Source organism: Diaphorina citri, unplaced genomic scaffold, assembly GCF_000475195.1.
Source record: "Diaphorina citri unplaced genomic scaffold, Diaci psyllid genome assembly version 1.1 scaffold2576, whole genome shotgun sequence".
NCBI classification, from domain to species: domain Eukaryota; kingdom Metazoa; phylum Arthropoda; class Insecta; order Hemiptera; family Psyllidae; genus Diaphorina; species Diaphorina citri.
Genome location: NW_007379995.1, coordinates 7,479 through 33,341, shown reverse-complemented (window position 1 = coordinate 33,341; position 25,863 = coordinate 7,479). Strand labels below are relative to the sequence as shown.

General features: G+C 39.5%; 4 protein-coding genes across 4 annotated transcripts in view; all 4 read left to right on the top strand.

Annotated features, from left to right (window-relative positions):
• The first annotated feature begins 919 nt into the window (after nucleotides 1-919).
• LOC103519160 (myosin light chain kinase 2, skeletal/cardiac muscle-like) lies at nucleotides 920-3,158 on the top strand. The gene is made up of 4 exons (XM_026830755.1): nucleotides 920-1,069; nucleotides 1,421-1,472; nucleotides 1,999-2,210; nucleotides 3,136-3,158. Exons 1-4 carry the CDS (start codon nucleotides 952-954, stop codon nucleotides 3,156-3,158), a joined length of 405 nt encoding a protein of 134 aa, XP_026686556.1. The 5' UTR covers nucleotides 920-951.
• A 133-nt stretch (nucleotides 3,159-3,291) lies between these two features.
• LOC113471525 (WD repeat-containing protein 35-like) lies at nucleotides 3,292-14,003 on the top strand. The gene is made up of 4 exons (XM_026830756.1): nucleotides 3,292-3,426; nucleotides 3,687-3,798; nucleotides 4,088-4,254; nucleotides 13,862-14,003. Exons 1-4 carry the CDS (start codon nucleotides 3,403-3,405, stop codon nucleotides 13,868-13,870), a joined length of 312 nt encoding a protein of 103 aa, XP_026686557.1. The 5' UTR covers nucleotides 3,292-3,402; the 3' UTR covers nucleotides 13,871-14,003.
• LOC113471524 (WD repeat-containing protein 35-like) lies at nucleotides 13,927-19,296 on the top strand. Its single transcript, XM_026830754.1, has 6 exons — nucleotides 13,927-14,104; nucleotides 17,101-17,111; nucleotides 17,225-17,471; nucleotides 17,637-17,713; nucleotides 18,577-18,767; nucleotides 19,179-19,296. Exons 1-6 carry the CDS (start codon nucleotides 13,927-13,929, stop codon nucleotides 19,294-19,296), a joined length of 822 nt encoding a protein of 273 aa, XP_026686555.1.
• LOC103519157 (gastrin/cholecystokinin type B receptor-like) overlaps nucleotides 15,966-25,863 on the top strand; it is a 16,617-nt gene continuing 6,719 nt past the window's right edge. Inside the window, exons 1-5 of the mRNA XM_008484243.3 lie at nucleotides 15,966-16,079; nucleotides 21,230-21,521; nucleotides 24,022-24,143; nucleotides 24,782-24,905; nucleotides 25,573-25,740. Of these exons, the coding sequence (XP_008482465.1) occupies nucleotides 21,261-21,521; nucleotides 24,022-24,143; nucleotides 24,782-24,905; nucleotides 25,573-25,740 (675 nt within the window). The 5' untranslated portion in view covers nucleotides 15,966-16,079; nucleotides 21,230-21,260. The remainder of the gene's footprint in view (nucleotides 16,080-21,229; nucleotides 21,522-24,021; nucleotides 24,144-24,781; nucleotides 24,906-25,572; nucleotides 25,741-25,863) is intronic.

The following is a 25,863-nucleotide window of genomic DNA, read 5'->3' as shown; positions in this document are numbered from 1 at the left end:
CGTTCGAAACTCCTCCCTCTTGATTAGTACTCGGGGCAAATTCTCTTCTTTGGTCTGTTATTTCGTGGGAACCCATGGTCGAAGCGCATTAATAATTTGTTCTTCGATCTTCCTTGTGGGGAAAAAGAAGAAGAATGAGGTTTTTCTCGTGGGAATTTTTTCAGCATGACTTAGGTGATACAGTTAAAAAAATTGTAGGGACAAATTACTTGGGTATTTTTATTAAATGCTTTTTCGTCTTCCTAGGAAAGGGCGTAATTCTCATAAGTCCCCTCGATTAGAGCTATGTTTCCGCCAGTGCCAATGCCTGTCTTCTTTTTGCTGAGGCCTCTACACTCGCTAGATTAGAGGTTCAGGCACAATATCTCAGACCTACTCTGATGATTTAAGAATATTTAATTCAGGCACGATGTAAATGATTAGTTGATTAGTCGATTGCCTTTTTGGCAATTAGGTGTTTGGGGGGGGGGGGGGGGGGGATATTCTAGATTTTCTGCATGGAAAGCAAGCGCGTTAGCACTAACCTTGTCCCTAAAATCAGTTATTATAGAGGGAACTGTAACTGCTAAGGTCTTATAGTCCCGAAATCGAAGAGAGAAAGAAGACAGGATAGGAAAAAGAGCCGTTCTGAGAACGAACCTTATCCCTTCAGGATAAAATCTGCCCCGGACGGAAATCTAACCCGCGGCCTAGCGCTTACAAGGCAGACGCGCTACCAACCGAGCTAACTAGGCTGGCAAAAAAGGAAGTTTTTTTTCCATTAGGCGCTTTAACAATGTTTTGTGCATGTCGTTTGCGCCGAAAAAGGAAGTTTAACTTTCATTTTAATCAATTGGCCAATGATACAAAACATACAGTTGTGGCCAACTTAAAGTCATATTTTTTCTAAGTCATGGCTTAAGCAGTCCATTCACCTGTTTTCCTTTATCCCTTCAGCCGGAGAATATTCTAATGAACGGAGCGGTTCTCAAACTGATAGACCTGGGTTCGAGTGTGAGTGTGTCCACTGTGGTGTTGCCTGACTTGGAGTTTGCTTCACCGGAAATGTTAACGTCCCCCGCCACTGCTGGTCCTAGTAATTAACATAACTTCAGTTTGATCTGTCATCAATAGTTTCTCTATTTTTCAGTGTAGAATACTTAAAACCTGGTAAGTAAATAATAATCGGAGGTAAATACCTCTTCTTCTTATCTCACTGTCTTTCAAATCTTTCTCTTCTCTTTCGCACTGTTAATCTTTTAGTAATCAAATTTTTAATAGATTTCACGCCTCGTCAGTTAAAAGAATAATTAAATGAAAATTTAGCTAAAATCTACCCTAAGGAAAACCTGTACAGCTGTGTCCACACTTAGTCGATCGACAGCCGTCGACTCTGTGTGGACACAGCTTGATATTCCCTTTTTGTTTGGGGTTCAGGCAGGTCCTAGTACTGATATGTGGAGTCTGGGTGTCCTACTGTATATACTACTGAGGTAAGTCTGGTTATTTTGACCCAAATGAGAAAAAAATCTTGTACCTACTTACTTTACTTGCGGTGTTCGTGAGAAGGATTTGTGGGTATAAACCCCTGTAGACGCCCAAAAATAATGTCTGGGTTCCTTCCATGTCCTACCTAAACGTTTGTGTTTGCTGTCTTCCTTCTCTTTGCTCACTGCAGCATTGTAGGATTTTCCAAATATCGCAATAATCCTAACACACAAAGTTTACCTACCATGCTGCACCGGTCGCTATGCGCATTTATATGTCATAGCTACTCATTTTCCTCACGAGGCTGAGTGGGCCCTAACAGCCAGTCACGGAATCAATCATTTGCATGATACACTTTGACCCCGATGGGAAGCGAACCCGGGTCACCCCGTGCAATGTGAGCGCAGTGACCACCCACGCCGTGGGAGCAGACTGGAATGGGCCTTAATAAAATTAAATATTGATAAATACAATTAATTATTCTATTCTATAATAAAATTAAATAAACTAACAAAATAAAAATCTTTGCAGTGGCGTATCTCCATTCCTAGACGAGAGTGAGGAAGAGACGCGTGCCCATATCTCAGTGGCGGATTACAGTTTTCCCCCCGAGCAGTGCGGCCACATATCAGTGCCTGCTAGAGAACTCATAGGACAACTACTCAACACACATGCGGATAAGAGACCAACTGCCGGACAGCTCCTGCAGGTGGCCTGGTTTGCCGAGGTGAGTGACAGGGGAGGTGGGCTAAATATTGGACACTATTTGTGGGGATTTTATATCACCCTATTAAAAGTCTGGTCTGGCTGGGGGGCGTTAAACAGGGAGTAGATTAGCTTAGTCTGGCTGGGGGACGTTAAACAGGGAGTAAACAAGTTTAGTCTGGCTGGGGGACTTTAAATAGGGAGGATATCAGTCTGGAATTTCCCTTGCTAAAGAAATAGTAAAGGTTGAGTGCAAAAGGCATCCACTCATAAAATGTTTGTAGCCAAAATGAAATGTCAGCTCAAAGCAACCACCCCAGGGCTGATTGAGAGGCTGACGAAAAACACTCACCCCGTCTGTACACGGGAAAAGGCGAAGAAGAAGGAGATATCAAAATACTTATTTTTGGACTAACTTCCAACACCATTTCGCATTAGAAAAGCTGTTTTACCCCAAAAGGAAGGAATCGACCATTTTTATTTATAATTTTTACCCATTTGCAACTGCTCCATTGTGTGCCTATTTATTTTCAAAGAGATTTGATAGAAGGAACTGTAACAACAACAGAGGTCTCATACTCCCGAAATCGAAGAGAGAAGGACAGGATAGGAGAAAGCCAGCCTTTCCAAGGACAAACCCTTAATGTTTAGTATACCTTACCTAAGCATGAAAGACAAGGACCACGATCTGAGAAAGCTACCCGCTTCCTCACTACCTGCCTGAGTGGGGCTGGGAAATGCCAGCTTGAGATTGTCCAGCTGGTCACCCATCCAGATATCAACCATGCACAACGCTGTTAAACTTCGGTCTTCGGTGATCTTATGGAATGAGTTAATTCCATGTGATAGGTACCTATTTGTACTATCGTCCCTGATAAGGAATTTTTGAACGACCAAAGACAGCCGTGAAATTTGTATTCAACGCAACACGCATTACATTTAAATTAAACGCGGCTTTTTCAGTGCCGGAGAACAGAGGACCTTAAAAATTTTCAGCCAATAGGAAAGCTCAGATTTGTTTGTTATAACATTGCCATGGTAACTATTGAACAGCGCGCTTTTTTGAAAAAGTTCAATTTTTTTTGTGACAAAAAAAAGAAAAAGTTCTAAAAAAGGTGTAAATTATCCAATTCAATTTTCCTCTTTTCTTTTAACAATGGTCAAAAATTAGGGGTTTAGTTACCACCTTTGTGCATTTTTTTCGAACTCCTGATTGAAACCTATACCAAGATGTTCATCTATCTCAGTAAAAAGGTAAGTCATAAATACTTGTGTAAGTAACTATGGATAGGTTTCTATGGACTGAAACGCTTTCCTAGTATTTCCCCTGTAGGTAATACCTACCTTGAACACTTGATTATATCTGTGTGCATTTGGTTCATCCCACATGACAATCACTGAAATAACATCTTGTCTCATTATCATCATGGTTAAAACTGTTTTCTGGTACACTGTTGGACAAAGATCTCTTCTTCATTCCTTCATTGAATTCTCTTGGATTATGTATATTTCAGATTGCAATTCCGAACAACACCAAAGTGAACTGTTTAGCATGGCATCAGAATCAGGGATGGATTGCTGTGGGCGGGGATGATGGGCTGCTCAAAGTATTGAAACTAGACACAGGTAAGTATGAACAAAAAGGCTCACCATATATTATTATCACTGGAGAAGAAAAAAATCTAGGGCTGTATTTAGGGGGGGGGTGGCAAGGAGGCTTAGGCCCCTGCCCCTAACATTCAATTTTTCTCCTTTACTGTAGGGCATGCTCCGAATATCCATCCCCCCAGTAGGTACGTCACTGTTTTCACTCTTGCCTCTTGCCAATTCCTGGATATGGCACTGACACTTACATCATTCAAATTTAAGTAATAAATTACAGTTTCCCTGACAATTATGATCATTTTTTTTCCAGGAAAAGAATCCACAGGACAAGTTGCCGCCGCTAATGTTAACCTAGCTATGAACCAAAGCCTACAAGGTCACAGTGGAAAAGTGCGAGCCATCATTTGGAATGAGCAGTACGAGAAATTGACATCTAGTGATGAGACTGGACTTATCATAGTGTGGATGTTGTACAAGGTAGTCTTCTTCTTTCACTTTGCCTTTGTTCTTCTTTCACTTTGCCTTTGTTCCAAATTCATTTGGTGTTGGTATTTCCCTCCTATCTCCACCTCTGCAATCATCTATTCCAGTGGTTCTCAAACTTTTTTGCATGGCGCCTCCTTTGGGCATATTCTCATTTTTTCACACCCCCCCTACCTTACCCAACACCTCGATATATTATTTTTACCTATGGGTTTTATGGAATAACAAAACAAGAATTTGAAACTTTGAGATTTTTTTTTTTATATTCAAGTAAGTAGGTTAGGTACCTATTTATAGGTTTTATGAAATAACAAAACAAACCAACCTCAGTGGCTCAAGCAGTTAGTCTGGGAGGAATTTCAGAACTGGAGGTTTATAGGAAAAGTTTCCCCCCCCCCCCCACGCGCCCCCCCCCCCCCCTTCCAGGAAAAGAATCCACAGGACAAGTTGCCGCCGCTAATGTTAACCTAGCTATGAACCAAAGCCTACAAGGTCACAGTGGAAAAGTGCGAGCCATCATTTGGAATGAGCAGTACGAGAAATTGACATCTAGTGATGAGACTGGACTTATCATAGTGTGGATGTTGTACAAGGTAGTCTTCTTCTTTCACTTTGCCTTTGTTCTTCTTTCACTTTGCCTTTGTTCCAAATTCATTTGGCGTTGGTATTTCCCTCCTATCTCCACCTCTCCTCTATTCAAAGCTTCCTCCCTTTTCCATATCCATACTTCACCCTAATTCCCACTCCCTCTACCCTCCCTCCCTACCTCCCAAATATCTAGTGATTTTTTAACAAATAATAATAATCATGTTATTTATTGCTTCAAGGAGGTAAAATGTTTAACATTTGGTTCAAAGTTAACTAATCCTTAATTGATTCAAAGGTAAGACATAGAACAAAGATGTCACAAAGAGAGCAATGAACTCTTAACTATTACTAATCTTGCTAACATTTGGTTCAAGGGAGCATGGTGTGAAGAAATGATTAACAACCGAAACAAATCCGTTGTCAGAGGCATGAGTTGGAATGATACCGGATTGAAAATATGTATCGTCTATGAAGATGGTAACTAAGAGAGCTTTAGAACTGTAGCCTTTGTACACCTATAGCTTATAAGCTTAACTTTAACTCATCCTTTGGGGCTGTTTGCCCCTTACACCTTAATGTGGACTTTTTGTGTACTAACATGTCAAACATCTATAGCTTATACCAATAACCTTTGTAATTTCTCTTGATCTTGGTAGATACCTATGTATAAAATGGTTTAAAATTTTAGTAGCTGTTGTTTGCACTTTCAATTTTTTTATGTAGGTACTTCACGTAAGTTTTTCAAGTACCTATGTCGTACGTACGTAAGTTTGTGTCACACATTCTTTTATTAGGTCCTAGAAAATCTTTAATCTCTTTTTAATATTCACCGTATTTTTGTACTTTCCCTATAAAATTTGTCCCACAAATTCTATCACCAGAAAATGCATTCTTTTTTTCCAGATTTCTCTCGCTCTCTCTGATGGTGTAGGAGAAAGCCAGTCGTTTTGAGAACGAACCTTAACTGTTTATGTTTAATTTGCCCCGGGCGGGAATCGAACGCTCTCACTAGCGCTTACAAGGCCCTTTGGTTGCGCAGAAGTCACAAGTCTATGATATGTCAACCTGTAACTGTAGACCTGGTATGCCAGTTTGGTGATACATAACATGATGCTTATTGATTGTGTTCTTTGTTTTATTATTAAATTGACGCAGTCCAGAATCGATGGTGAAACTCTCGGTCTCGATGAATAAATAAATTAATCGATCTCGGATCTCGATGAATAAATTAATCAGCCTAATGTTGAATAACTTCGATATTTCACAGAGTACATGGTGAATCTCTTATCCAGCACCTCTGTCGGCAGAGTACCACCACAGAGTCCTACATCTGTTGCATAATACGACAGCTACACTCCGCCCTACACTGTCTGCATAGTCAGCAAATAGCACATAAGGACATTAGGGTAAGCCAATAACAACACACACTTAGTATTATGTAGGTGTTTGGTCCATGGGGGGGGGATATTCTAGATTTTCTGCATGGAAAGCAAGCGCGAGACGGAATTGTAACAAACGGATGTCTTATCGTCCCGAAATCTAAAAGGGAATAAAGACAGGAATGACAGGATATTAGGTATAAGAAAACCAGCCTTTCCGAGAACGAATCTTATAATATATATTTAGGATGAAATCTAATATGTTTAGGATGAAATCTAATATATTTAGGATGAAATCTAATATATTTAGGATGAAATCTAATATGTTTAGGATGAAATCTTATATGTTTAGGATGAAATTTAATATGTTTAGGACGCTTACAAAGGAGACGCGCTACACTCACTGAAGGCCAAACTGGTTGCGTACCTTACCTAAGCATGAAAGACAAGGACCACGATCTGAGAAAGCTCCCTGCTTCCTCACTACCTGCCTGAGTGGGGCTGGGAAATGCCAGCTTGAGATTGTCCCAGCTGGTCACCCATCCAGATATCAACCACGCACAACGTTGTTAAACTTCGGTGATCTTATGGAATGAGTTCATTCCATGTGCTATCGTCCCTGATTAGGAATTTTTGAACGACCAAAGACAGCCGTGAAATTTATATTCAACGCAACACGCGTTACATTTTAAACTTGACACGTGAACGCGGCTTTTTCAGTGCCGGAGAACAGAGGACCTTGAAAATTTTCAGCCAATAGGAAAGCTCAGATCTGTTTGTTACCTCGTTGCCATGGTAACTATTGAACAGCGCGCTTTTTTGAAAAAAGGTGAAAATTTTCATCAATTTTTTTTGCGACAAAAAAAGAAAAAGTTATTAACATTTGGTTCAAAGTTAACTAATCCTTAATTGATTCAAAGGTAAGACATAGAACAAAGATGTCACAAAGAGAGCAATGAACTCTTAGTTCTGTAGTTCAACAATGGAGCAGTTGCATTTGTGTAAAATTTATGAATAAAAGGTCGATTCCTATGAAAAAGGTTGTGAAGAATACAAATCTGAGGTCAAAACTCCGAGAAAATAACTATCTAGTGATGAGACTGGACTTATCATAGTGTGGATGTTGTACAAGGTAGTCTTCTTCTTTCACTTTGCCTTTGTTCTTCTTTCACTTTGCCTTTGTTCCAAATTCATTTGGCGTTGGTATTTCCCTCCTATCTCCACCTCTCCTCTATTCAAAGCTTCCTCCCTTTTCCATATCCATACTTCACCCTAATTCCCACTCCCTCTACCCTCCCTCCCTACCTCCCAAATATCTAGTGATTTTTTAACAAATAATAATAATCATGTTATTTATTGCTTCAAGGAGGTAAAATGTTTAACATTTGGTTCAAAGTTAATGTGTGACGTCAGACTTCAGGCAGTTGTCTCGCTAGGTAGCGCCAGTATGCAAGCACGCTGGCGGAAGAGCAGAAAGGAATGCCAGAAACGTATGCGCACAACACATTCATGTGTAGCCTGCAAGGGAGCTTTGCTCGGAACATTTGATATGATGTCATCGTGTATCCCAAATATCTAGTGATTTTTTAACAAATAATAATAATCATGTTATTTATTGCTTCAAGGAGGTAAAATGTTTAACATTTGGTTCAAAGTTAACTAATCCTTAATTGATTCAAAGGTAAGACATAGAACAAAGATGTCACAAAGAGAGCAATGAACTCTTTAGATAACTATTACTAATCTTGCTAACATTTGGTTCAAGGGAGCATGGTGTGAAGAAATGATTAACAACCGAAACAAATCCGTTGTCAGAGGCATGAGTTGGAATGATACCGGATTGAAAATATGTATCGTCTATGAAGATGGTAACTTTGAGAGCTTTAGAACTGTAGCCTTTGTACACCTATAGCTTATATTATAAGAACAAGATCCATTCACTCATTCCTATTTCATAGTTCACACACTGATCGCTCTATCTCGAGAACCACAACACCTAGAAAGCTGAAATTTAGTAGGAATATTCCTTTTATGGTCTAGGTGTGCAATAAGAAAGGATTCTGCGAAAATCTAAACCGATCCTGAGATATGACCAATTTTTGATCGCTAAAATCTCCATAAGAAATACACAGAGTGCAGAGACTGCGGGAGAGAAAAGTTCCGCTCTCGACTTTGAGTTTCGTTTATGTTTTTAGTTTGATAACTATGCAGCTAATAGGGAGCGCGCAGCGCGACCGTATTTTTCATTCTTTTCCACAAGTTCGGCCATGCCTTTTCCACAAGTTTGGCCATGCCTCGGGATGAACTAGCGGGATTCCGGAGCGAAGCGACGGAATTCAGCTAGTAGCTTATAAGCTTATAACTCATCCTTTGAGGCTGTTTACCCTTACACCTTAATGTGGACTTTTTGTGTACAAACATGTCAAACACCTATAGCTTATACCAATAACCTTTGTAATTTCTCTTGATCTTGGTAGATACCTATGTATAAAATGCTTTAAAATTTTAGTAGCTGTTGTTTGCACTTTCAAATTTGTTAAGTAGGTACTTCACGTAAGTTTTTCGAGCAACTATGTCGTACGTACGTAAGTTTATGTCACACATTCTTTTATTAGGTTAATAGTAGTAGCCTACTGCTGGAGTAAAGAGACTTTTCAGTCCTATGCGAGCAGTATAAATAAGCACTATTATTATTATTATTATTACACATAGTTGACACCGTCCACCGATCGACGAGGGGAAGTTGTCGAGGCGAGGCAGTGTACAGTTTCAGTCGTCGTCGCCGAACCATCGATCGACGCCGTCGACTAATATGCTTAAATTGGACAGTGCTCAAATTGAGCTGCTCAATAGCTTCCTGTTGGGATAAAGAAACTTTTCAGTTCTATTCAGGCATCATACATGAGTTGACCGTAATGCTGGTCACTCAATGGATGTCCCCACTGATAATGGACTGACAATGGAGACAAAATCCAATCTAAATCACCCCTTTCTTTCGTTGAATTGATGACAGGAGATGTTTTGAACTCATTTCTAAAATCCTTTGTCATGCGTCACTTCTCTCTTTTTTTCTATCCCTCTCCTCTCTCTTTCTCCCATCTCCCCCCTTTTTACTTTCTATTTCTCTCTATTATCTTTCCCCTTCTCTCTCTCCTTTTGCGCCGCGTAATACGAATCACGCTTCTGCCGACGCAATAGACAATTTCGGTTCTGCGCTGCGCAAAATACCTGCCGCTAGGAAAACGTACCTTTAGGCGCATAAAACGCTCAACGTATTACGTAGACCACGACGTGGCGCGGAGTTGAGATTTATCTTTTTTTTTGCCTCAATCCAATTCAATTCAATATTATCCCAATTCAATTCTATCCTAATTGAATTTCCCTCCTCTCTCCCTCTAGTTTGACTTCAGACAAAGCAGCGGCGGTGTGCCCGATGCGTTCGTTCTCGTCTACTCTGTGATCGACAAACCTTCCTACCATCGTGTTGAGCAAGATGTGATCCGACTGCATGAGGAAGGGCCCTCTAGTTTGACTTCAGACAAAGCAGCGGCGGTGTGCCCGATGCGTTCGTTCTCGTCTACTCTGTGATCGACAAGCCTTCCTACCACCGTGTGGAGCAAGATGTGATCCGACTGCACGAGGAAGGCTACCTGAGAACACGGCCTGCTATTATAGTGGCCAATAAGATCGATCTGGCCAGGGCCCGAGCAGTCTCCTCGCAAGGTAAAGTATAGAGTCAAGGTCGGGATTAAAAACTGGGTGACTACAGTTATGCCACAATAAGAGTAAAGCTGTGTTCACGGGGAAATTTAAGTTTGGTCTAATTCCCCCCTGCTCCCAAGGTCTTCCAGCCAGGCCTTTTTTTTTTTTTTTAAGATGAGTGTTTCACCACTGTTTTTATTTCGTAGCAATGAAACAACTGCTACATTAGACACATGTGGTCTGTGTCGTAGCATGCCCATCCCGTAGTATGCCTCTCATCAGATGGGCGAGAAGAGACATAATACTTCCCATTTAGGTGCTGGGTCAACACGAGAACACCAGAAAGTAACCCGTTGAAATATTTGCAATTGAAAAATTCAATTCAAATATTCAATAATATTCTTCCAATAAATAATAAATTCAACATCTATACTATAAACCTTCGCAGACTGGGGACTGAAGTTGGAATTAATGAGATATTTCATTCATTAATTTATTTTCCTACCTAGTGATGGGATGTACAGGCATACAGGCAAACTTCTATCTACATACAGATATACCTACAAACTTCTATCTATGTACATAGGTACTGTATTTATATCTATCCATCTATAATCTTTGATATGCCCTCAGGCTATTTACCAGCAGGCAGCAGACCCCTTGGTATTTTGACCGTTTGGTGATGACCCCTACATAAAATATACCTACCTATAACCGATACGTATAAATAGTAAATAATTAAATATATAGCTATGTATATATAAGTTTATTTCAGGTTCACCATCAGATTTGTAGATATGTAGATAGGTATTAGGTGTGTATAAGGCTCCTAGCAGATTCAGCACGTAGCATGGTCAAACAAATTAAAAAAGTTATAAATAGATATCCTATACAAGTGTACCTACTACCACAGGTGTCTTCCCCATTCTGATAGGAAATACATATAGGAATTGATAGAACTTTTTATTTATTTATTTTTAACACCGCCTTAAAAATTACCAATTCGTACATTTCCCATCACTGTCTACAGTCTGCACTACGCTACGGTTATTTAGTCAGAAGATTTTGATATTGTTGTTGTTCTTTTGTTGTAGCAGCGGCAACAACAGAAGATTTTGATCGACAAGATCTGAAAAACGCCCACTCGTGAACTTCCTAGATTTCCAATCTCATCACATTCAGGTCGGTAAAAGTAGCTCACAATGAAGTTGAACCATTTGATCCAACCACGATTATACGTATCTACATTACGTATGTAAAAGCCAACTTAAAGCAAATCTGAATCTAGCTTTTACACCTGATTTTCTCTTTGGAAAAAAAGAAAAATTCCGTTGGTCCTCATTTTTCCTGCTCTATGACTTTGAAACATCACCCAAGTAAGCGCAACTGATCTATTGTGTTGTAAAGTACCTACCGTATACATTCTACAATATGGTCAATCGGCTTTGTTGGAAACGAACCCTAATACCCATCACGCATGGTCAGATGGTCTGAGCTTGAGTGACGGGCATCAGTGCATTACACATGTTTTTCTTCCATTTAAAATCTATCTTTTCTCTTCCTTCTCACAGATGCCAAAAATCTCGCCGCCAGTTTCAAGGTGAAATTCATCGAGGTCTCGGTCGGAATCCATCACAATGTGGACGAACTGCTGGTCGGCATTCTCAATCAGATCCGCCTCAAACGAAGCCTCGTCCAGACTGGCGGAGCCCAAGCGGCGGCCCCGTGGAAAAGCAACACCACCCTGGTGCGCGCCAGTATGAAGGCGCGACAAATGCTCAACTGGTTCTTCGTGAAACCGGACTCGAAAACGAAACAGTGCGAAAATCTGCATGTCCTGTAAAAACCGGTTATCAAGCGTGCCGGAAGGCGCGCCGAACTTCAAGAGCCGCGCGCCGCCCTGTCTAATTGTAAGGTCAGCCACTCAGTATCAGGCAGACCTGACAGGTACGGCTGAAAAGGTCCGCCCGTCAGATCTACCTGATACCTGATGATCACACACACTATCAGGTAGACCTGACAGGTACAGCTGAAAAGGTCCGTCCGTCAGATCTACCTGATAGTGAGTGGCTGGCCCAACACAGGGGGGATGCGTTTTTGGTCCCCAGAAGGACGAGACAATAAATTGATGAAATGAGTTACAGGTGACTTTCTAAAGGACGATCTTGTGTTATGAGGACGATCTTGTGTTATGAGATTATGAACTTGTGACCATTCTTTTGCCGTTGTTGGTATTTCTTGGATGCTACTTATTGTACTGAATTTAAGAGGGATTTTTGATTTATCTGAAATAGAAATTTCAAAACAGTGAAAACCCCAACTCATTTTGAATGCTTCTTAAAGAACAACCCAGAAGCCCAGAACCAAATCTAACGAACCATTTTCTTAACAGAAGCACTAGCGACAGATGAAATGTGAATGTCTTGAATCTGAGCGCACGGCAGTGCGTCAGGCCAAGTTCCAATAGGTATCTACCGACTACCTAGTTATTTCAGATGGATAAAAACCCTAAAAAACTTATTCTTGTAGATAAATAAGCACTAGCGACAGATGAAATGTGAATGTCTTGAATCTGAGCGCACGGCAGTGCGTCAGGCCAAGTTCCAATAGGTACCTACCGACTACCTAGGTATTTCAGGTGGATAAAAACCCTAAAAAACTTATTCTTGTAGATAAATACATTTCATTTCATTTTGTACATATTTTTAATAATTTTATTTTTGAATCAGTTAATCTTTTATAGTCCATCATGTTTTAGCAACCTAAAAATTTAGAAGAACATTTTAGTTAGAATTAGCATCTAATCATCAGGCTGGTCGGAGTCGGAGCGTTCTCTGAGATAGTCACCGAGAATGCTACGAGATCAACAAACACTTCATCATAAACTTGTAGATTCAAGTTTTAGCGTGAATTAGATATGTGTAAAGAGTGAATCTACAAGTTTGGCCATGCCTCGGGATGAACTAGCGGGATTCCGGAGCGAAGCGACGGAATTCAGCTAGTAGCTTATAAGCTTAACTCATCCTTTGAGGCTGTTTGCCCTTACACCTTAATGTGGACTTTTTGTGTACGAACATTTCAAACACCTATAGCTTATATCAATAACCTTTGTAATTTCTCTTGATCTTGGTAGATACCTATGTATAAAATGTTTTAAAATTTTAGTAGCTGTTGTTTGCACTTTCGAATTTGTTAAGTAGGTACTTCACGTAAGTTTTTCGAGTCGTACGTACGTAAGTTTATGTCACACATTCTTTTATTAGGTCCTAGAAAAATTTTAATCTCTTTTTAATATTCACCGTATTTTTGTACTTTCCCTGTAAAATTTGTCCTACTAATTCTATCACCAGAAAATGCATTTTTTTTTCCAGATTTCTCTCGCTCTCTTAGGTCCTAGAAAATTTTTAATCTCTTTTTAATATTCACCGTATTTTTGTACTTTCCCTATAAAATTTGTCCTACAAATTCTATCATCAGAAAATGCATTCTTTTTTTCCAGATTTCTCTCGCTCTCTCATTCTCCCAATTTCTTTCAAAACCTAACGAACCATTTGAGAGTTATCGCGGAACAAATAAAAATCCATCCAGTTAAAACTTAAAAACTTTCGAATTTTCAGCACAGGTACTTCACGTAAGTTTTTCGAGTACCTATGTCGTATGTACGTAAGTTTATGTCACACATTCTTTTTTTTTTTTTAGGTCCTACAAAATTTTTAATCTCTTTTTAATATTCACTTTTTTTGTACTTTCCCTATAAAATTTGTCCTACAAATTCTATCACCAGAAAGGGCATTCTTTTTTCCAGATTTCTCTCGCTCTCTTTTTCTCCCAATTTCTTTCAAAACCTAACAAACCATTTGAGAGTTATCGCGGAACAAATAAAAATCCATCCAGTTAAAACTTAAAACTCAAATCGTTCGCTTATTCCCAAGGTGCCGTGATCGTCGGTTCTGTGGACGGGAATCGAATCTGGGGCAAAGAGTTCAAGAAAACCTCCATGTTAGGCGTTCAATGGACGAGTGACTCTCAGAATCTACTGTTCGCCATCAAGGGAGGCCAAGTTCATCTGTACGACTATGAGGGGAACTTTATGAACAAAGTCAGCATGTGGTCAGGTCCGGGGAGTGAGATGGGGGAGATTGCTGCTCTCAAGTATTACTTGAATCGTACCAGTGGTAAGTTAATGGGTATCAAGGAAAAAGACAAGCCTTCTTGAGGGACTATAAATAGGGATCAGAGCAGCCAAACCCTAACCAGCCTGACTAGCTGGAGGTTACAAAGGGTTTATCATGCTTCAAAGGAATGGTCCTCATGATGGTTGACTGGGGTTCGGGCCAAGTAATCTTGGCTAGAGACCATCAAATCCCCTCAGTGCAGCTACAACAACAAGCTTTCTTTCAAAAAAGGAAGAAAAAAATTATAGACGAAAATTTACTCAGAAAAGGGGTAATCAGCAGATTTCTTTTGTATTTAACATGAAATGTGTTGTGGTTATGACTTATCTATTTCGACCGACATTCGTCACGAAATTTTCGTGTTAATACTCTTGACGTTCGCGCACCTCCTGGCACGCCGCTCGATGCTGCCCGATTTTGCTGCCCGATTTTATCAAAATCGGACCAATCTTTCGAGAACAATCGCCGAACCAAAAGAAGAGACGAACCAAAAATCGTCGAGTTTAAAACATAGACAACACCAACGACCTACCTAGAGCTAAACCGCCTTACAGGGGCGAAAAAAAATTGAACTTTTTTCGTTCGATCAGTGACCATTGAATCATGTATTCACCTTGTGTGATAATTAAGAGACAAGTTCTATTAAAGTTTATTGAGACATCATTGAATTTAAAGCTCGCAGCCTGAACAAGTTTGAAGGCTGCCCAAGTGTTTAGAAGAAAGTTTAATCTTCGGTTTGGAAGCTGGTATGCTGTTTTTAGCGGTGTAAATACCTGGTCAAATATTTCAACTTGATTGGATTGCTCTTTTCCGGTGGCAGTTTCATTAGTGTTTTGTGTTCACGAGTTATTAATTATTTTGTTTTCGCGGCGTGTTGACATCATTTCGGCATTTCGAAGGCCCACGGTATCGATTTTGGTGACAAACTTAGTAGCCTGACCTTGTGTGATAATTAAGAGACAAGTTCTATTAAAGTTTATTGAGACATCATTGAATTTAAAGCTCGCAGCCTGAACAAGTTTGTGTTTTCGCGGCGTGTTGACATCATTTCGGCGTTTCGAAGGCCCACGGTATCGATTTTGGTGACAAACTTAGTAGCCCGACCTTGTGTAGCTCTTTTCCGGTGGCAGTTTCATTAGTGTTTTGTGTTCACGAGTTATTAATTATTTTGTTTTCGCGGCGTGTTGACATCATTTCGGCGTTTCGAAGGCCCACGGTATCGATTTTGGTGACAAACTTAGTAGCCCAATCAGAATCAAGTAGCATAGGAGGTATTTGATTTTAGATTCCGTGTCAGAATTATATGCATGGGTAGGTTTATTACATCGATATAGTACCTTATAGTTATAAGTTATAATGGTTAAAGCTATAAAATATGACAGACTCAGCATTAGATCGAACGACCTTCAGATTAGATGTCAAGTTGAAGCTCTTATTTCTTCGAGTTTGTTTAGAATATTTTTCAAAGTATTTGCAGACAACCCGATTCAAGATTTGCGTCTCCAAAAATTTAAGATTTTTGAAATTCTAGTCTGAGTTTCGGGATTCAAGTTTTAAAGTTTTTACTTTTTCCGTACGTGACACATTTCTCGTTGAAGATTTCACACGACTTTTTGAACTTCTTTTGGGGAATCCATAGTGAAGTTTATTTGTTGTTCATTCTTATTTTCGAACAACATAATCTCAGTAAAGTTGCGGTGAAACCTATAATTTTACCCTCAAACTTGTTCCGCGTTCTACGTGATTATTGGTTCTTCGTGCTGACAGTGTGGTTTTGTGGTGATTTTCGAACGGTGTTTTCAAGCGGTTCCACAGCGGATCATGCCGAGTTAAAGATATTGTCATCGAAGATCTCCAGCACTTTTGTGGTGATTTTCGAACGGTGTTTTCAAGCGGTTCCACAGCGGATTATGCCGAGTTGAAGATATTGTCAGCGAAGATCTCCAGCACCTTATTTTACATGAAATTATCATAGGTAAGTTCATCAGTATAAGAGTCAGGAGTGTTAGGAAGCTTAGGGTTTCTGTAAATTATTAAATTTTAACAATGGCTGGAGCAACAATGCTGAGAAAATTGAATTTATCAAAGGCTGGAGTGTCCAGACCTTTTTGGCTTTTTGCTATTTGACCAGGCAACCAGAATGCCCGAGGGTCTAGTTTCGATTCCCATTTTGGGGTGGCATAGATGACTTAGATCCTAATGAATTATACCCTTGGAGTTTTAGCTACCTACTGAAAAAATTGTCCTTCTAGTTTCGATTCCCATTTTGGGGTGGCATAGATGACTTAGATCCTAATGAATTATACCCTTGGAGTTTTAGCTACTGAAAAAATTGTCCTTGGTATTCCTACTACAATAAACCGTCAGGTGAACTGTAGAGCTCTATCAGGAAAAGGACTTCTACTTCATCCTCAGAGGTTTCAATAAAAAATTTAAAGAGTACATGTACATATAGGTATGTTCTACAGGTAGTTGATGAAATGTGCCGTGGTATTCCTATTACAATAAACCGTTAGGTGAACTGTAGAGCTCTATCAGGAAAAGGACTTCTACTTCATCCTCAAAGGTTTCATTAAAAAAAAAATTAAAGAGTACATGTACATAGGTATGTTCTACAGAGGTAGTTGATGAAATGTGCCAAATTTCATCAAAATTGAACAAATCATTTGAGAGCTCATGATTATGAGCTCACTGGACGTGAGATTAGAATGTTTCTACCGTTATGATGAAACAAACAAACAAACCGACCAACAAACAAACATACAGATAAAGTAAAGGAAATATCATCGAGTTGAAACTTGGAACACACTGTGTTTGTTCAAATACCTACTTCAAAGACGATCAATCTGAGAAATATCCAGCAGCGCACAAACATCTCTCACTTGTCGTTCCCAACATTATCGCTCTGTGTTCTTATTATAATGTTACTTCATTCCACAGTGCACTTATTATAAATTGTCTCTGTGCACTTATTAAAATGTTACTTCATTCCACAGTGCCATGTGAAGTCAGTTCCCAACATTATCGCTCTGTGTTCTTATTATAATGTTACTTCATTCCACAGTGCACTTATTATAAATTGTCTCTGTGCACTTATTATAATGTTACTTCATTCCACAGTGCCATGTGAAGTCAGTTCCCAACATTATCGCTCTGTGTTCTCACAATAACCTCTGTGCTGTATTATCACGTGACTCGGACCAGGCCAAATTGTCTTTGTGCACGGGCCTGTCCACTAATGTGGACACACGGCTTGTACCTCTGGACGCGGCCTATGTTCACATGAATGGACAGTATGCTGTCATTGCATCGCGGCATAGTTTCGTTCTGTGTCCTTATGTGGCGGGACAAGCTAGCTTCCTATCAGGTAAGAAAATATTTATGATTATAAAAATTTCACTTGACATCTGTTCTTCCTATAGGATAAGGAAATTAAAAAAGCGAGATCTTAGAAAACCATAATTTGGAAGGAATATTCCTCTAGCCAAAGTCTAAACCTATCTAAAAGGAACATATCATTTATTTATTCCAGGAGTATCTCAGAAGAAGGAAAGATTCTACCACGTAGATGACACCCCTGCAGGTGTTAAACATGACACTGCGTATGACGTAAGTTAAACGTGACACTTTAACTAGACTTGTTTTTTTATTTTTATGTAGATGACACCCCTGCAGGTGTTAAACATGACACTGCGTATGACGTAAGTTAAACGTGACACTATAACTAGACTTGTTTTTTTATGTAGATGACACCCCTGCAGGTGTTAAACATGACACTTTAACTAGACTTTTTTTTAACTTTAGCTTTCATTGAGATTTCATTTGCGAATATCTTCCTAGTGACCCAAAAGACCTAAAAAAAAAACACGACCTCGCCAAAAACACGACAAAGTTTGTCAAAAATGAATAGCTCATCTCTAGAGGGGATTTAGCTAAAAAATAGTTCTGTAGTTCAACAATGGAGCAGTTGCATTTGTGTAAAATTTATGAATAAAAGGTCGATTCCTATGAAAAAGGTTGTGAAGGATCCAAATCTGAGGTCAAAACTCCGAAAAAACAACCGTAAAAGGTCGAATATTCAATTTTCATTTTCCGTTCTAATGAAAGAATTCAAAGATGTGTGACGTCAGACTTCAGGCAGTTGTCTCGCTAGGTAGCGCCAGTATGCAAGCACGCTGGCGGAAGAGCAGAAAGAAATGCGCAAAAACGTATGCGCACAAACACATTAATGCGTTGCCTGCGAGGGAGCTTTACTCGGAACATTTGATGTGATGTCATCGTGTACGCGAGCGTATGCCGTGACGTCAAAGTTCACGATTTACCGGCATTTTTTTAATCGATTTATCTCGGGATCTAGAAGTCGTAGAAGAAAAAGAAAAATTCCGTTGGTCCTCATTTTTCCTGCTTTTTGACTTTGAAACATCACCCAAGTAAGCGCAACCGTTCTATTAAAGTAACTTATTCTATTACAGATTCATCATCAGAAGGACCGGCCCACACAGGATGCCATCTGTTGTATCACCTGTAGCGACAGGTTCCTGGTAATAGGGCGAGAGAGTGGCACTCTACAGCGGTACACTCTACCAGATGTTACTCTAGTGCAGAGGAACTCTACGCTTCTCTCCTGCAGACCCAGCACTCTAGCACTCAACTGTGACTCTACGTAAGTACACTGGGAACAGACGCGATTCGTATCCAAGCAGAAGAAAATGAACAACTAAGGAAATAGGAAAGCTTTACGTAGGTCGGCACTAGCCTTGAAGTATTCCTTTCGTAAAAGGACACCTCTTTGTATTTATAATTCAGGATACCCAGCACTCTAGCACTCAACTGTGACTCTACGTAAGTACACTGGGAACAGACGCGATTCGTATCCAAGCAGAAGAAAATGAACAACAAAGGAAATAGGAAAGCTTTACGTAGGTCGGCACTAGCCTTGAAGTATTCCTTTCGTAAAAGGATACCTCTTTGTATTTACAATTCAGGATTGTCTACGCATACCTACATACGAAAACTTGAAAAACTGTTTAGGAGGCTTCCTAATTTTTGTGTCCAAATTTGTTCAAATATAAAGGTGTTACAATTTCTCAGTATGTACTCGATATTTGCGAGAATTTCACTTGTTCAGTTCTGAAATTTTGCGCGGACATCCTGTACACATGCACGATCTGTCGAAAGCTTGTGAGTTGTGATACCAAGTTGGAAGATAGGTCTGCAGACAAATCCTAGCGTGTGGTTCGGGCTTTAGAGGAAAATTTTCAATATCAGAGTTAGAGATGGATTGCTCGCCCATCTGATGAGAGGCATACTACGGGATGGGCATGCTACGACACAGACCACATGCGTCCAATGTAGCAGTTGTTTCATTGCTAGGAAATAAAAACGGCGGTGAAACACTCATCTTTTAAAAAAAAAAAATCTCCACGTACTAAAACAGCATCTTGATGACCTAATTCAACATAGCGAGATAATTCGTAATGACCCATTTCGGTGATACGCCACACATTATCGCTTGGAGTGATGGAAAATTCTTCATAATCAGAATCAAGTAGCATAGGAGGTATTTGATTTTAGATTCCGTGTCAGAATTATATGCATGGGTAGGTTTATTACATCGATATAGTGGTATACCTTATAGTTATAAGTTATAATGGTTAAAGCTATAAAATATGACAGACTCACCATTAGATCGAACGACCTTCACATTAGATGTCAAGTTGAAGCTTATTTCAGAGCTGTCAAAATCGAACTTTATACAAATTGGTGAAAATGAATTTCACAATTTTTGATATTTATTTTATTAATATTTTCCTTGTTCTTGATGATTTTGTGTCTTGTCAGAATGATTGGTTGAACAGGAGATTTTTGAATACGTTTCAGAAATTAATTATTATCATCAAAAAATTAAAAGACACATGAGTGTGCGAGCGCCTAATCGAACAAATAACGTCACAGGGCTGAAAAACAAAGACAAATTACACCGCACCTAGGTGTTGTAATAGAATAGAATATACCTTGTTTATACTGCCAGGGTAGAGCTGAGAAGAACCTTAGGTTAGGTACCTACCTATTCTCGCTGCCTGAACTATGTATTAGATGCCACGCAGCGCAACGCAGTCTAAACGCTTACTATTATAGAGAGTGAAAAATGCCTTCAATTGACATCTAAAAGGAGCAACATTTTCCTGGGATGTCAACCACGTACAACGTTGCTTCATTACCCAGGATAGTGTTGAATTAAACTAATGATAGCTGGTAATGCTGATATACGATTTAAAATCTTAAATCATTTTTATACCTTTTTCTTTACAATATTCAGCTCTTTGGTATTCCCAATGTGTTTGGATGCATTGAAAGTTCTCTCAGCTCTTCCTATAATTAATCTTCGCGGTAGCATCATGTATGTTCCACAGTAGCTTCATTTCATCACGTAATTCATAACTCGATCATAATTTATTTTAGTTGTCCTGACCAATCTGCTAGCTATAACTCAAGCTGGGGCAAAAATTAATGCATTTGTTCCTTAAGTACGTTGATACAACATACTCTGTGTATCTCGAACGATGAATTCACCTGATAAATAGGGTACAGAGTACAGACGGATCAGTCAACTGAGAGTTGGTAGGTGTCGAACAAAATTGGTTGGAATTCACTATAAAGTCGGTCCAGATCAAAAAATTGGTGGACAAAAATGTAGTTTATGTAAACGCGTTAGTCAACCATTTAGGACGAGCTGCAACAAAATGTTGGTCTCCTTGGAACAACAAACTAAGTACATGACATTTTGGTTGAATTTTGACATCGGCTTGTCGAAATGTCATTCGACATCGATTGACCTAGTGTAAATGCACCTGCTAATTACAGGCTCCAATGATAATGATATATAGGTAGGTATTTTTTTGAAAAATTAAAGTTGTTGGTGTTGTTGTTGTTGTTGTTGTTGTTGTTGTTGTTGTTGTTGGTGTTGTTGGTGTTGTTGTTGTTGTAGCGAAATCAGGAGTCAATCCTCATCTCCCTCAAGTTGAAGGAACGCTGCAACTGCTTTTGGTTGAAGCCAGTTTTCGTCCCAAATGGTTGCCTCTTTCGGCCAAAACGATTTACTTATGTCACCCCTATCTTTCTCAGATGCTCCACACCTTCTGACCATCCCACCATCATGACTCCCAACGACACTGCGCTCTCTATCGGCGATGATTATGACTACGACTACGAGGAAGCCAGCCAAATCTTCATCTGGACCGAGTTAATGCCCACTCTCATTATCTACTCTATCACAATGGTCCTGGGCATTGTTGGCAATGTTCTCATTGTACTGACCACGTGGCTTTATAAGAGGATGAAGTCGCCTACGAATCTGTTCCTGTCGAGTCTGGCTGTGACGGATCTCTTGTTGATCATCCTGTGTATACCGGTCAAGGTGAGTGCTTAAATATTTTTCTCAAGAAGAGCCCTTTTGGGGCCCCGAAAATGCCAAAAAGGGCCCAAAACCATCGCAGTAAAGAAGCTAATAGCTCCATTACACATTGTCAGGAGGCAGTCCAGCTACTGGTCTTTTTTCATGAAAATTTCAAGAGGTTTGATAGAGGGAACTGTAACTGCTAAGGTCTTATCGTCCCGAAAGGGAAGAGAGAAGGAGGACAGGATATGCGATAGCCATGCATTTCGAGAACGAACCTGATCCGTTCAGGATGAAATCCACCCCGCGCGGGAATCGAACCCGCGACCTAGGAGCTTCTCTTTGGGATAAAGTTCGCCAGGGGAACTCATCTCATGAAAAGCATTTAGGTTCATTCTGAAAATTTGAATATTTTGCTCATGAAGACGAAAATCAATGCCATCAAACCTATACAAAATTTGCAGTTTCTGTAAACCGTGGAAAATGAAAATCTGTAGTGTTCGTTGACAGTTGTTTACGACTTTTGGAATCACGGTTGACGTACTTTCAATATTTTTACTAATGGGAAGGTGAATTCCTTTCGTTTTTTCAGCTTTGAGAATTTCAAAATTTCCCTTCATGTCTTTCTAGCTTTCTAGGCTAACCGGGCCGAGCAGTAACTTGGTCCAAATCTGCTGAGTGTTGCAACCACAGTAGAACCTCGATTATTTCAACTTCCATTATTTCAACTCCAAAATACATTGTTTTTTCTCTATCTTTCAAAGGATGTCCTATCTTATCAGAGGAAAAGATCATATAGAAAGTGATCACTTCAACCTCGATTATTACAACTACCCCCGGTTTCAATGAGTTGAAATAATCGAGGTTCTACTTTACATAAAACTCGTAGATTGATAGTCAATAATTGTCAATTTGATACTAGACAGATACCCTCATGGGTTGGAATCCCCTATGTTTTCTGATGACACATCTATTCTCAGCAGGACTATAGAAATACACATTAGGAACTTGCTGTATGAACAAATCATCTTAGATCGATCATCTTCAAAATCTCCTCCATCATGCAAAACAATAGTTTGAGATCGATTGCTCGCGAACAAACAATGTGTGGATAAATGAAAACACCTTATTCAATAAGGTACTTACTTTGGTTCTCAATACTTTGCACAGGAAATCAAAAACTTTCGAATCATTTTACTCGGAACTTGATTTTCCAATTAGAACAGCACTCAGGCGTATGGAAAATCTTCCCAATGTCTCTTGAGTTAGACTATGGAGTCCTTTTCATATTCACATGAGGGGCTCGGGGACATCCCAAATTCTAAGAAAAAATAAAGAAATCCCAGGTAAAACATCTTAAAAGGCTCACAAAGAATGAAGAAAAAAGATACCCGTGGTTGGCTGGAAGAGCTCCAGAGCTCCTTCAAGAGACCAGAGGAACCTGTCAAAAGAGGGCCAGAGAAACATCATAATATTTAGGCACTCAACCCTCCTTGAGTAAAACTCCACATCTACAATATCGGAATTGACAGCATAGTAGATGGGAAAATGGCAATTCATGCCCAAATCATTAATTTTATCAAATCCATCTATCATCTATCTGTGAGATTCCACAAAACACAATTCCCTAGTTAGAACATTGAATATATCTGTCAGATTCAACAAAACACAATTCTCTAAACAACAAGCTTGATTGTGAAACTTACTGCAGCCTGCATAATGGCTTTCTTTGTAATGAAAAACACGAGTGTTGAAACAGATTAGCTAGATAGCACTTTGAATGTGTCAGTTCCCAATGGATAAGTTAAGCAACGTTGAGCAAGGTTAACCTCACAGTCTGGTTGGAAATTTGTTTTGCGTCGCAAATCTAATGGGAGACGTTTTCTAATGGTGTTGCTAATAGTGTAATTGATTAGAAATAATGTAAGTAATTGATTAGAAATAATGTAAGTAATTGATTAGGAACAATGTGAGGAACAATGAAAACCTGTCCGATTGTGTTTTCGAATCAACCTTATCAGTCAATATGAGAAAAGTCTGGTTGGAAATTTGTTTTGCGTCGCAAATCTAATGGGAGACGTTTTCTAATGGTGTTGCTAATAGTGTAATTGATTAGAAATAACGTAAGTAATTGATTAGAAACAATGTGAGGAACAATGAAAACCTGTCCGATTGTGTTTTCTAATCAATCTTATCAGTCAATATGAGAAAACTGGCTACCGACTGGGGTACCAATGGTGCATTACCGACTGTCACTATTCGTCGTATTGCGAAGATCCCTCTATAGTCCGTTGCCACTGGAGTTTAAACTCATATCGAGGTCCTGGCCATCAGTAACTAAAGCTCAAGATTCATCAAATCGGGTGATTTTTTTTGGTTCTGGGTACAAACAAAGATAGAAATCATCAAATCACATCAGTTTGACCGGTCGAGAACTTAGTTTCCTCAAAATTACTCTTGGTACAGCGGCAGCACCTGTACAGTGACGTCAAACCTAAAATATCTCCTCTTTCTGTTGCAGATTGCCAAACTGTTTTCGTATACTTGGAGTATGGGAGTATTCCTGTGCAAAACTGTTCATTACATGCAAAACTTCACCGCCATCTGTTCAGTACTGACCCTGACAGTTATGAGTATAGAAAGGTGAGTTTTCTATTACTGAAAAGTCGAGTTGTCTGATAGAAAAAAATAAATAAAAAACTTTTATTGAACCAGGGCCTAATGCCCGCCTTTCACGCGCAGACTAACAGACCCGTGGTCTGTCGGACTGTCTGAGAGACCTAGTCCTAGGTCTGAAGCTTTTTTCGCCACACCAACTGTCTGACAAATGGTCTGAGCCAGAGTGGCTTGCCTATAGACGGAAATCAAGTTCCGATTTCAATTTAAAACTTAAAAGTATTAAGTAAAATAAAAGTGAAAAATAGGTAATTAAGTATTGAGAAATTCTCAATGAGAATAATTATTAAAAAAAGAATATTTAAGAAATAAAATTAATTGTCTTAGGTATTAATAATATTTAAGAAATAAAATAAATTAATATTTAAGAAATAAAATTAATTGTCTTTTTAATTTTTAACTTAAAAGTATTGTTAGGAATTTTACAAAACCCCGTGTAGATAGATAAGAAATGTCAACATAACTATTTTTGCAACTGATTTTCAACAGCATTCCGCATTAAAAAATTTGTTTTATCCACAAAGAGCCTAGGCAGAGTTGGGCCCTTCATTTCATCAAAAATATCTCGGAATTTTCATCAGCCTTTTCCTCGACAATGTCCGCAGGTATTACGCCATCATGTATCCAATGAAAGCAAAGTACATCTGTACGATGAGTCAGACAAAGAAAACCATTGCCGCCATTTGGCTCATTTCCGCCATTTTGGCCGCCCCTATTCTTCTAGTCCAGGTAAAATTTTTGTACTCCTAATATAGACGACTGAGGTACATCCCAAGACAATGTCCTTTTCCGGGCGCACCAAATATAAAGAGTTACAATATTTTATTTAAGAAAATCAATTTAAAGTTAAAGTACCTGGAGCCCCTATATTAAGGACCTCCGAAATTTTCAGGCTTTACATTATTTAGTCTACTCGCATTAGGCCCCGTCTCATATTGGAAGCGTGCGTAAACCTTTTGGGGTTTTTTCCCCCAAAACAAAATTAATTTTATTAAAAAAAAATTATAGGTTTTTTTTTTTTTTTTTTTTTTTTGAGGTTTGATAGAAGGAACTGTAACTGCCAAGGTCTTATCGTCCTGAAATCCAAGAGAGAAGGAAGACAGGATAGGAGAAAGCCAGCCGTTCCGAGAACGAACATCATCCCATCAGGATAAAATCCGCCCCGGGCGGGAATCGAACCCGCGGCCTAGCGCTTACAAGGCAGACGCACTACCAACTAAGCTAACTAGGCTGGCCGACACAGCATTGAAAGCACAGGCGATTACGCTACGAAAAGTCGGGCTACTACACTTCCGATGTTCCAGACCTTGAAGAATTCAAACAATTCGGTTTCAGTAGCATTTGTTTGTTTGTTTTTAGTTTTTTTCTTTCTAAATTTTCTCTTTTTTTTTCCCAGATCCTTCTCCCCGTGGGTGTCAAGATTCAGGCGTTCTGGTGTGTCCGTAACCTGGACAATCTCCTCCTGTGGCGAATCTACGAGGTGTATATGCTTCTAGTTATACTTGTCGTCCCCACCACCATCATGACTGTCACCTACTCCACCATAGCGCTCGAAATACACAGGGTAAAACTTACACACGTCAGAAACTTCTTTTCTTCCAAGAGATTTGATCAGGGCCGTATCCAGGACTTTGTAGGGGGGGGGGGGGGGCCCCAAATTTTGGGCCCGGGGTTTGTTGGGGGGAAT